The sequence below is a fragment of the Sminthopsis crassicaudata genome, chromosome 4, assembly GCF_048593235.1.
Source record: "Sminthopsis crassicaudata isolate SCR6 chromosome 4, ASM4859323v1, whole genome shotgun sequence".
Lineage (NCBI taxonomy): Eukaryota > Metazoa > Chordata > Mammalia > Dasyuromorphia > Dasyuridae > Sminthopsis > Sminthopsis crassicaudata.
This window is the reverse complement of record NC_133620.1, coordinates 419204215-419217702: the sequence shown is the minus strand read 5'-3', so window position 1 is coordinate 419217702 and position 13488 is coordinate 419204215. Positions and strand designations below refer to the sequence as shown.

Here is a 13488-nt window from a genome sequence, read left to right as displayed (position 1 = left end):
AGGGAGAAGAGAATCCACATATTTGATGCTCAAGCTAATCTTCTAAAATGTTGTCTATGCTAATGACAAAATAAAATGCAATTGTCTTGTTCTTCTGGAGCCAGTAGATTAGTATATTCAGACTTATTGAAAAATTGGCTGAGAGTTATTTGTTTTGATTATACAATTTCTCCAAAAGTCTTTAATAAGGTTCCCAAAGCTTTGGTTTCAAATACATGGATATGTCCTCCTAACTTCTCAAGAAAACAAACAAACAACAACAACAACAACAACAACAACAACAACAACAAAAAACAGTGTTTGTCCTTGATGTATTTTTTTTCATTACTATACTAAATTATATACCATTTTCTGGTATGGTTGTTTAGCAAAGTGGGTCATGTAAGTATTTTGAAATGCTTTTTTAAAAGCATTTAAAAAAAATTATGGCAGCTAGGTAGCACAATGGATAGAGTACTGATTCTGGAGTCTGGAGAACCAGTTTTAGACCTTTGACACTTATTGACGGTGTGCTGCTGGGCAAGTCAGTTAACCCTAAATGCCTTACCAAAAAAAATAACCAAAAAAAGGCATAATTGTTGAGTTTTATGCAATTAAATGATTATAAATTGAGGCATTTTCAATATTAGTTCTTACTAAGGGGATATGAGACAAGACAGTTTTCTTTATTTGAAAACCACTTGTAGAATACTCCCCAGCTGAGTCAAGCCTTGATTTGCCATGGACTGGACATTAGCAGGATCAATTCAGTAAAATAAGCTGCAGATATGTAAAGATTAAGACCTATTTAGATTTCCTAAATGGAATTTCAAAATTAAAAATAAAGCAGTTGTATCCAATTGCATATTTAAAGATATTATATTGATTACAATTGCACTGAAGGTCAGAAATTATATAGAACTTTAAGATCAGTGTTTCATTACAGGGTGAAATTGGTGAACCTGGACAAAAAGGAAGTAAAGGTGACAAAGGAGAAAATGTAAGTATTTAATCTTATTTCCATATGTAAGGTTCCCCCCCAATGCTTTTATAGTGTTTTATTTGCAAATTGTATTTTAAAGCTCTTTAACTAAATTAACTAATTTACCTAAATTAACTAGAGAAATTATCAACATATAAACTTCCATTTTTATTAGTACTACAGATTATTAGAATATAATGGAAAATTTCCACTTAATAATAAAATAACAATATCTTAATGTCTACAAAGAATTTTCTAAACCTTATCTCATATGGAATGGTGTGGTTGAAATGAGTGCCATGTTATATACATATTTAAAGGAGACATACTTGTCTAAAGTATGTGTGTAAAAGTCTCTAAAGTTCAAGTAGTCATCAAACAGTAGTCTAATTGAGTAGTTTAGTATCATAATATCTTCTAACAGATAGGTATATGCAGTATTAATTAAATTTTAAGTTTATGTAATTGTTCTTTTGAGATCAAATGAATTATTAAAGTAGTTGTATTCTTAAGACCACAAAGTTAATTGGAAGAATCCCTTGGGCATTCTGAACTTCAGTGGACTAAGCCAACTGGATGTTTCCACTAAATTTTGCATCAGTATGTTAACACCCCAGGCTACATAATCTGTCTATGTCAGAAATTTATTAAGTCAATGTATTGATCAATAATGACATCAGACCTATGAGTAGCCTATGCACTTTTAGCTTCTTTGAAATAAGAAGGGAGCTTTTTAAAAAAGTGAACAATTATATGTTCCCTACATATTACATAGTATCCTCATTAATTTAGAAACCATGATCCTATTTCTATGCCTGAAATTGACTTCATTTTTCTGTCATTCTGTGTACCCCTTCAAAATATGTTTTGAAAACTTGCTTCTTCCAAAAATTCTTTCATGACTCCTCAGAAGTAGACCCCCTTTTTCCCTTAGTATTCTCCCCCTTACTATGTATTCCAGCTCTACTTAAAGATTGCCTTGTTTTGCATGACTTTTATTTATTTTATGTGAATTGTTTTTTCCCCAACAAGTTAAGAAAAGGCTCAGATAGTAGAGACATATCACTTATTTCATTTTTAGCTTGAACAGAATTCTACTAAGAATTAGCTTAAATAAATACCAATAACATCAAAGAGGGCAATTAGATGGCACAATACATAAAGTGCCAGACCTGGAGAGAAGACCAATGTTCAAATCCAGGATCATTCACTGTGTAATCCTGGAAAATCATTTAAGTTTTCCTTAGTTCATTCATCTGTAAGATGATCTAAAGAATGAAATGTTAAACTGATTCAGTATATTTACCAAGAAAACCCCAAAAGGGTTCATAAGGAGCTGAGCACAACTGAAATGACTAAACAGCAACAGCAGCGTAGAAAGAGTTTTAGGGAAGAAATGTATCCAATTCTCTCCTTATATAAGAAGGGATAGTTTTGGGGTTAAAATTGTGACATGGCATTAACTATGCAATATTTCAATAAGATTTGTTAAATATTCATTGAATATGAGGTTGACTTCCTAATGTTTTGAGAATATTGCTCACTATTATAAGGCTCTGCAAGAGAAACAAAATTTAGATAGGTCTGAGATTTGCTACACTCAGTGTGTACTATCTTCATTATCCTAAAAGGAGGTGCTTCTGGGGCAGCTAGGTGGCACAGCCCTGAATTCAGGAGGACCCAAGTTCAAATCTGGTCTCAGACACTTAATACTTCCTAGCTGTGTGACCCTGGGCAAGTCACTTAACCCCAGCCTGAAAAAAAAATAAAATAAAATAAAAGGAGGTGCTTCTGCTCTGATAGATTGTTATGCAAAGAGCAAAATAAATGCTTGAACATCTGGACTGTATATACTCTGATTCTTTTAGAAAAAATTAAGTTTTGCTCTCAAATTACTTTTTTTGTCTATTTTTATACAGATTTGATAAAGTGTTTGAGTTCCTCAAAAGAGAACTATATTTGTATACAAAATGGCATATCCTTGCAAGTTAATATAGATTCAGGTGAAAACACATTGCTCACTATAGACAATTGTAGGTACATTTAATACATAAAGTTTTAAATACAGTGAAAAGATTGACAAGTTTTTTCTTCAATAGAATCTTCCATCTTCATTTCCTTTGTCTTAATGTTCATTTTGATGTCATGTTACAGAATTATTTTAAAGTACTAACTACTTCTTCCCTCTCTCCATCTTAAAGCACATGCCATTAATTAAAACGAAACAAAACCAAAAATGATCTGATATTTTGAAGATTATCAGCAGATAATGTTCAACTTGGTTTATGTTTGCATAAAAATCCATTTTTAAATATCCAAAAACATTTCCAATGTAGGTACCTTCAATAAATGTCAATTTAAAATTGATTACAGATATGCAAGTCTGAGTCTCTAAGAGCGGAATGAATAATGATTGAATACATTAAATGTAAAAGATGTCCAGGCAATATATCTCTTTTTTCTGCATAGAAATGTGGAAATACTTGAAAGACTTCCATCATGCATATATTCTGAAATTAATGCTGCTTTTATCTCCCTACAGGGTCCTCCTGGCCCCCCAGGCCTTCAAGGACCTGTTGGTGCCCCTGGAATTGCTGTAAGTATTCCACTTATTTTAGCAAATCTAAGACTCTACAATTCTTTGATTAAACTTAAGAAATTTTTGAGCCCAAAATGTAGGATGATTATGATTTATTTTTGTCTTTTAAACATTGAACAAAATTTACATCACTTCCCAAAATCACCAAATCTACCATAGATTGCCCTGTTCACAATAAAGGTGATATTTTGTTCTTGTTATTTTCTAAATAAATAAAGCTTTACTTTAAAATATTTAATAGTGGCTGGGTACCATCTGTATCCATGATAAACTTAAAAGAATGATTCTTGTATAGATTTTTTTTTCCTTTGGCCCTCACTGTAATGATAAAACTTACTTTAACACTTGCTTTAAGTTTAAGATTTTTTTTAACTAGTTGAAACAGTTCATAGCTATGGGAGAGGGAAGGATGAATTAGAAATCATCATAATTAATAAGAATGAATATCAAGCTTGTGATACAATATGGGATGCTTCCAATCAAGCTAAATAACTTTATTTCTATGTGTGGCAGATATTTATAGAAACTCAGGCGCAGCTAGGTGGCACTGTGGATAGAGCACCAGCCTTGAATTCAGGAGGACCTGAGTTCAAATCTCATCTCAGACACTTAACACTTCCTAGCTATGTGACCCTGGGCAAGTCATTTAACCCCAGCCTCAGTAAAAAAAAAAAAAAAAAAAAAAAAAAAGAAAGAAATTCAAACATGCCTCCTTTTGTTAAGTTAATATAAGAATAGCACATTAAAATTTTTGGTTTGTGACTTTTTTTCCCTTAAAATTCCATAGGGAGGTGATGGGGAACCTGGACCAAGAGGTCAGCAGGGAATGTTTGGCCAAAAAGGTGATGAAGGTGCCAGAGGATTTCCTGGTCCTCCTGGTCCCATTGGCCTTCAGGTAAGATACTTACCTGGTGTTTTTCCCACCAACATTAGTAGTCTTGTAATCATTTGTGGTTCCTAGAGAGTATAGCACTAAGTCTGGAGTTATCTACCTCTCCCATGTTCTTCCTATTCTTTTACCTCTTCCTTTTTTATCCATTTCATGTTAAGTAAGTCATTTTCATCATTTGTGCTCAATTACTGAGACAGGACAGTTATATGAATTTTATATATTTATGAATGCATTTGTATGAAACATTCACATGCATGTAAATACACATATGCACATATGTATATAAAGGGAATAACAACCAGATAGTATTTAAGCTTCAGAGTCCAAAAAAGAGGTGTTTATGCAAACATTATTATTTTGCTAGTTTTTTAGAATTATAATTTACCTTTAAAGCTGAATAGGCAATGATAATCATTTTAGCATGGAGCATAGACAATTTCTACTTCCTTACATAGAGATGAAAATTATCTATAAAACGTAAAAGAAAGCTTTTCTTCCAAAATCTGAGTCATGCAAACAATAGCACTGTTAAAAACTAAAGATTATCACATAATGTCCTTGAAGATTGAAGGTAAAGAACAGTGATTCCTGATTAAAAGCATAACTAGCTTGAAACAGTTCAAAGAGAGAAAAATAATAATTATTCATATGTGCATTTTGTCATTTCTTTAAATATTAGCAGAATTAGTTCTGACTTTTCTTGCATGTTGCCTCAAAATAGTAATTAAATTGTGAGGCAAAACTAGTAGAAATAGAAGGAACAGATGTCACTTTACTCTGTTTTATACTTATATTTTTACTTATGGAGAATAATATTATAACTTATTCCTATTACTTACAGAAAGACATGACAAGAAAATACTATATAGCCGTATTGAGCGCTCTCTCTCTCTCTCTCTCTCTCTCTCTCTCTCTCTCTCTCTCTCTCTCTCTCTCTCTCTCTCTCTCTCCATATGTATGTATGTGTGTGTATATTTATTTATATAACACTAGTATTGCCAAGTAATATATATTTTATTTTAGAATGTTGGTACATAGGGTTCTGCACTAGCAGGCTATCAATTACTATTTGTTTTGTGAATGAATGAATATTGAATCTTTATATTTTTTATTAAATTGCTTTGACTTAGAGGAATTCTAGCAGTTTTTCCAAACATTTAAATCAATCAAATTATAAATAGTATATTTGGTTCTGAACTTTACTATTGTTTTTTGTACTTAAAGATCATAGAGCCTTTAAGAAAACTGAAAAATTCTAGTATCATATTTAGCTAATAAATTAAATATAGCTATATATAATATACATCATCAATAGTAAGTATGATGCGATCATTTTTGATGTTCTCAAAGAGGATCAATGACATCACTAAGGTAATAACTTGCATGTAAATTGAATTTAAGTTTAACAGAGATGCACAAAGTTCTCATGTATTTTGTGACTAAAAAAATGAACCAGTGATAATGTCCACAGTAAAGAACAAAAATGAGTAAATTTGTAAATTTTGGTTTGAAGGGTAATAATTCCTTCATTTAATTAAGAATCTATTCCCCCAAAGTACTATAGTTTTAAATAGAGCTTTTAGAGCTCAGAAAATAGAAGATTTCAAGTTCATATCAAATGTAGGACAGACCTGAATGAGTGCCATGAGGCCAGAAAAATTTAGTTTAAGGCACATATACATTTGTCTGTAGACATTTGCTCAGCATTATGCTTTTGTTTGCTTTTTTTAATTCAAGATTCCAATTTTAATTACAAACCCAATTACAATTCAAGACTGAATTCCAAATTATGTTCTTTTTAGGTCAAAATATGATTTGAACAATGTCTTTCACATTTCATACCCTTAATTATTATTGGCTGAATTATAATATCAAAGTCTAAATATTATTTAGTCACTCATTTAAATTATGTAACATATATATATATATATATATATATACATATATATATATATGGACATAAATGTGGAAATAGATGCCATAGTGATTTTTGAATCATGCCTCCCTTTGAATGAACTGATCCATAAAACAAAATTACATAGCATGGACTGCTTGTTAAGAAATTCTGTCAAATAATGAAGTGATGATGGTTAGCAACAAAAATTCAAAGAGAAACATTGATATTTCACTGTAATTAAATACTTCCAGCTGCATTGAAATGATGATGGTAGTTATTATCCTAAGCATGACTGCAAGAATTATTATATTTCATAGAGGGTAAAAGTAGCCACAATTTTATCTCATTTGTAGTGGCATGGAAGACACTAAATTTCCATTTTTCTAATGCTACAATTGTATTGAATAGTTAAACCTATTCATCTACCTTCATATTATTTTACTATGTCATATAAAACATAATCATAACATGAAATAATTATTGGGTTCAATTAAATATTCCCAGTTGACCTCACAGAAGAATAATTTCTCTGAGCCTCTCTATAAGCCAAAACAAAGGTTTGAACAAATCTAAAAATGCATTTAGGCTGGAATTTATTTTTAATCATATAATCAGTTGCTTAAAATAGCAATTACCTTCCACTACTATAATAGTATAGCACTAAGATGAACATCATATTTATATGTTATTAAATTATCCTTTTAGTTATCTGTACTATCATTCAACTCTCTATTCCATGTAGATTATAAGGATTTACTTCATATTTTACCTCTCTAGTGAGAGTTTTAATTCTCAGCTTAATTAAATCCAATCCAATCCAATTCCGTTCATTCACCATGTTTTAATTGCATGGATAGTTGGAGCTAAATAATTTCTGCTTCGTTTGAGAGTTTGCTATAGCCAGACCATGTATGATACAAAAAATTATAAAGATAAAGAAAGATATAGCATATTTGTGGGCAAAAAGATCTTTAAAGATATAAGATATTTTGCAGGAAATCAGATTTATAAATAGCAAACTAATATTCATCAAGCCACTATCTCAGATGCACAGCTAATTGGAAAAATATCAAATGTTAAAAGAAGTCGACTATTTAACTTGGGTAATTTCAATTAATAACTTCAATCTTGTAAATTTTCTATTTCGTTTGAAATTCATAAATGAATATAACTATAAAGGGAAAATGAGAGATAATTAAAGTCTATTGTTTTTATGCCTATGGATTGAGAAATCAATTCATAGTACTACTTATAGATGTTGACTTAAAAACAATGATAATTTGGTTCAATTGGCCTTAACAGTTTTGAAAGAATCATTACCACATGCCAGGTCAATAAACTTTAATGATTCCCTACTGAAAATGTATTCTATGGTTTCTTATTGTTTGTTGTTCACCATAATGAAAGAGCTTCATATTGAGATCTTTCATGACTTGAGGAAGCTTAAGGGGCACAATAGATAGAAAGCTAAACTTGAATTTAGGAAGATCTAAATTAAAATATAGCTTCAGATACTAACTTTGTGAACCTGGGCATAAAGAACACAATCTAACACTTATATGCTTCAGTTTCCACATTTGTAAAATAGGGATAAATAATAGCACTACATGAATAATAAAAATTCCAAAAGTTACTGTGAGGATAAAATGAGATAATATTTATAAAGAAATGTGCAAATCTTAAAACACCAAATGGCAGTTAGGTATTGTTATTATATTTTTCAAAAAATTGATATGATAAGAAGTACTTTAGATTTCTCAAGACTGATAGATTCCCTATTAACAAACTAAGGTGGTGATTATCAAAGTCTGTTGTTAAGGATAGAGGCAGAGGAAGCAGGGACTGAACATTTATTCTGTAAACTCAGGAGTAAAAACTTAAAATTTTATTTGTGATAAGTGACTTGTAAAGGTCATACAGATAGGAAAAAATCATCCTCTTACAGGTTCAAAAATTATTTTCTAAGTTTTGATTCCCACAATTTTTAGGAGGGTATCTGCCTCCTCACCTCCATTTCTCTTCTTCCCTTTAATACATAATGATAGTCCTCTGCTTATTAACCAAATTATAAAATTAAAGGGAATTTTAAACCCTGGATTGAATAAAATCATGAACAATCATGATTGTTTCTGAAAAATAAGTTAATATTTGTTCTTAGAATATGTATTTGTGTTGATTTTTTTAAACTAAGATTTAATTTAAAAGACCTGTTTGGGAGACTTTAGGTTAATTAAACTAGTATGATGAATTAATTTAAGAATTAATATTAAGAACTGTGGTGTATTTTACTAATTATTTATGGAAGGAAATATTGGTGTAGACATCATACTTGACTATGGGAACTCTGGAGGTAACCACAAAAGGACAGTTCAACATTATAAAAAAAATTTATTTGTTTTATAATTTTTTTTAAAATTCCATATCTGAATCTCTGATTGACCTGGAGCCAGGAAAACTCATCTTTCAGAGTTCAAATTTGGCTTCAGATACTTATTTACTATGTCACTCTGGGCAAGTCACTTAATTCTGTTTGCCTCAGTTTCCTCATATACAGAAGGAAATGCAAACCATTCTACCATCTTTGTTAAGAAAACCCTAAATAGGGTCTTGAAAAGTCAGAGATGACTAAAAACAGCTGAACCACTGACACATACAGATGTATGTGTATGTGTGATATTTGGCAAGTCAGTTAACCCCAATGTCTAATTTGCCGTGGGAGGATTGTTATTACTTGAAGTTCTTGTGCAAATGAAATCAGTTTGTCCTAAAGCACTTATACACATAGATTTTACATTCTTCTGGGGAAACAACATATATACATATATGTATGTAAGTATGTATGTATGTACATATATGGAGTCAGAGGACTTCCACTTATTATCTGTACTTATCTGAATAACCTCAGGCAAGTCACTTAAACTCTCTCTACCTTGTAGTCCTCATTTGATTAAAACTAAACTCTGAATGGGTACAGCCTCTGTCAAACTGAGTCCAATTGAAGACCTTAATTTTAAAAGGCCAAGGTCTTCCACTGCATCCAGGGCCATTTCCAATCCTCCTGATTGATATCTGCCCACTGGACCCAGCTGGCTATGGAGGGGAAAGTGAGGCTGGTGATCTTGGCGAACCCTCCCTCACTTAAACTCACTCACATGTCATGGCATCACTTCCCTGATGTCATGGTTCTCTTGCAGTAAGGACAAACAACAGCCATTTCATTTGCAAAATTATGGATTTACACTAAATGATATTTATAGCTCTCTACTGCCTATAAGTACTTGAGGTTATGAAATTTAAAAATTTGATTATTTCTGTCATGGATATACAATCATTATACTTTAGAAGTTTAAAAAAATATAGCATTTCTAGTTTATAATCTGCTCCTATGTTGATTATCTAAATGACAATGAGCAAAGCATTTCCCCTCCCCAGATGCCAGTTTTCTCATCTGTAAAATGAGATTATGAACCTGAAGATCTCTATTATTCAATCCAGATTTAGTATTCATTATTCTAAATTATGATGTTCCTTACTGTATGTATCATGGTCTAATAGTTATATGAAATATATGAATGATACATACATAATAGAATCAATGAATACTTTTTTAAAAAAAATTTTTACTAATTTTGTAATTATAATTTTTTTGATAGTACATATGCATGGGTAATTTTTTACAACATTATCCCTTGTACTCAGTTCTGTTCCGAATTTTCCCCTCCTTCCCTCCACCCCCTCCCGTAGATGTCAGGCAGTCCCATACATGTTATAGTATATCCTAGATACAATATATGTGTACAGAACCAACTTTCTTGTTACACAGGAAGAATTGGATTCAGAAGGTAAAAATAATCTGGGAAGAAAGACAAAAATGCAATTTCCCAATGAATACCTTTTAGCAAAACTTAAAAGAGTTTCTAGATTCAATGCCAGCTTTTAGAATATTAGCAAATATGAAATAAAAAAACATAATTTTTCATTATTTGTATTTTCTTTTTAAATTCAGATTAGGCAATAATATATAGACAACTATAAAAATATAAAAAAATAATAGAAAGCACACTTAAAAATGCAACCTTTTTTTAAGAAAGAAAAGTAAGTTTAGTATGTAATTTATCATACTTCTGCTAAATAATTTATCTTGTAAATTATTGCTGCATATATTACATACTTTTGTCAGTTTGGTAATCAATAAGCATAATAAAAATACTGATATTTAGCTTATATTTGCAATAAATGTTCATTGTCTTCCATTTTCCACAAAGTAGTAGAATTAATCCAAAATAGAAATTAGTTTTTTTTAATGATATTTTCCTCCCAATATCACATATTAAATCACAAAACTTAAAGATTTTAATAAAATTAACATGCCCACAATCACATTTGTATTATCGAATTGAGACTTCATATGAAATATATAATAGTGATTTTAATAGATATAAGTAAGCATCAAATATTCCATTTAGATGTTAACTTTGAATAAATGGTGTAATTCTTTCAATGAATCCTTGCCATCCTTATGCATAAGGACAATAAGATGATGAGAATTTTGAGCTTAAATTCTTATTTTTTGATGATCAATTAAGTTCCATGACAAATGACTTCAAATGATTAGATATTAATCCAGATTCTTTCATTGCATAAATTATCCATCAGGAGCAAGTTGAGTCCCTTGGAAAGCTGATTAACACCAGAGTACAATTTAGCAAATTTAGTTTATTGCAACAAGATAATTTTGCTCATAATATCTCAATTAATCTTCATCATGAGACCATTCTGTCTCACTGAACTCAAATGCAATTCTGTCTCCATTTAAAAAAAAGCAGGAATGAATATCTAAGTCTTTCTAAAGAACATTGCACTCATGTTAGACTTATTCTAACTATATACACTTGTGTGTGTATGTGCACAGTGAGAAGTGAAATTCATAGGATAGGGTTTTGATTTGGAATAAAGAAGGAACATAGCTTCATATAGGATACCCTTCAATTCAGGAATAATTGCATATCAGCTTTGTGTATTTAACCAATAGAAATGAAGTTTAAATGATATTTTGACATGGAAATATGTTTTTTGACTTACATGATGCTTGCTGTCATTTATGATGCTGAAATTTTGTGCCTTCCCACTCTCCCATTCCAGACATAGTCTGTTACCTTCTAAAAACACTATATACAGATTTAGTAGCTGTTACTTTGTAGTATTGATTGTTTACATGGCAGTGGCATTTTACTTTCCTTAGGCATTGTCAGTTCATATTTCAGAAATAAGAACTAAAATATGCTTTAATTTTTTAAATGTCTTATCACAATGTATCAGTCGAGTCACATCACTACTCAAATTTCTTTTTTTTTTTAAAGTTATATGCAGGTATTTTAATGTTATTTTTTATAGATTAGAAATCACGAGGCAAAAATTTAAAAAATAATTCTGCACATTGATAAAAATAATCTTTTAAATAATGTTTAGAATTTAAATTATCTTCACAAGTTAATATTTTACATTTAATAGAATATTCAATGTTATATATTAATATTGGGTATTTCATATGTAATAAAAGTATTTAATATGATTTAAGTGATAAAAAAGATTAGAACTATTTCATTAGTTTAACATAGTATAAGAAGATCGTTATGTAAGAGTTCAAAAGCATACACAAATAATTCTGACATATATGAGTAGCAAATAATATTAATTCCTACATAAAAATAATATTAATTATTTTATATTAATATTTAATAATAATAATAATAATAAATAATATTATTCCTGAATAAAAATGGAAAAACAAATTCATGCTTTTCAGTAAGATAAATGAAAATGAAAGATTAGATGATTCTTGAAAAGTATATAATATGCATTTAAAATAAGGGACATAAACTTAGATTGTAGGTTATGATATTTAGTGACTTTTTAGCTCACTATTGATTCTACAAAAGATCAGTTAGCCAACCAGAAATTGAATTCTTAAGAATTGATCTTATGTATCTCAAATAGCCAGGTAAGAAATTCTTTAATAACAGTGAAGTAGGTCTTTGAAAAACTGAAAGTCTTGTAAAAATAGAAACCTTTTCAAGACAGTTATAGGAAAGTTTAAATCAAGAAAACTATTGTCTTTGTAAATGAATTTGAATGTTTTTTCACAAAATACAAACAATGAAATTTGACATTATTCCCTTTGGGTATAATGAATATTCTATACTTATAGAATGAGGTCTGCTTCTGCCTTTTAAAAGTTATGTCACATGATATAATGGTTAAAGTGGGAGTTAAGAATTTCCAAGTACCCATCTTTCTTTCAACCTTTACTAACTTTATTACCAAGGATAATACTTTTTACCTGACTTTCCCTCATGAAACTCTCTAAGATCATAAATCAACTGTGTATAGTGGAAAGAGAATTGGCTCTGTTTTCAAAATAATCTTCTGCTTCTGTGTGTAAGACTTTAGAGAAAATGTTTTACCTCCTTACCCTTTACTTTCCTAATCTGCAAAATAGTTATATTAGTTTTGATAGCTTCTGATGTCCCTTCCAATATTCCTAGCTGCCATAACTACTTTGTGTGAAGAAGTTCCAAGGTCATGAAATCACAAGTTCTTGATTTATTGACCTTAGACAATTCTTTGCCCCTAATTTTTGTCATCTTTAAAGGAGATACAACAATGTCTATCCTATTTCCCTCCCATTGTTGTTATGAGGCTTGAATATATATACTGACATGTGAAAGTCCTTTGGAATCAGAAAACTATGGAAGTTTTCCCAATAAAATTTGAGTTACAATTATTGAACAAAGTGATTATTTCCATTTTGTGATATCTTTTCAAATTATCATCGACAGCTTTGTTTGTCAGGATAGATATTGTTTAAAAGAAATGTGTTAACTTGATCACAAAAAAAGACTTTTTTTTTCTATTGTGTTCATTAGGGCCTACCTGGTCCCCCTGGAGAAAAAGGTGAAAATGGTGATGTTGGCCCAATGGTAAGTTGTTTTTTAGTAGTATATGATGACTGTGATTAAACAAAACATCTTATAAATCTACCTAATCTTATAAATATATATAGATCTTTTTCATCAACCCTGGTTTCATAGTTCTAAACATTTCTCTCCTAATTTTCTTAGTCATACACACACACACAC

The 13488-nt window shown here is 30.2% G+C and overlaps 1 protein-coding gene across 1 annotated transcript in view; it reads left to right on the top strand.

Moving 5' to 3' along the window:
• The window catches only part of COL11A1 (collagen type XI alpha 1 chain), a 257944-nt gene that overhangs the window by 183102 nt on the left and 61354 nt on the right, over positions 1-13488 (top strand). Inside the window, exons 44-47 of the mRNA XM_074262824.1 lie at positions 926-979; positions 3504-3557; positions 4348-4455; positions 13276-13329. Coding sequence (XP_074118925.1) covers positions 926-979; positions 3504-3557; positions 4348-4455; positions 13276-13329 — 270 coding nt within the window. The remainder of the gene's footprint in view (positions 1-925; positions 980-3503; positions 3558-4347; positions 4456-13275; positions 13330-13488) is intronic.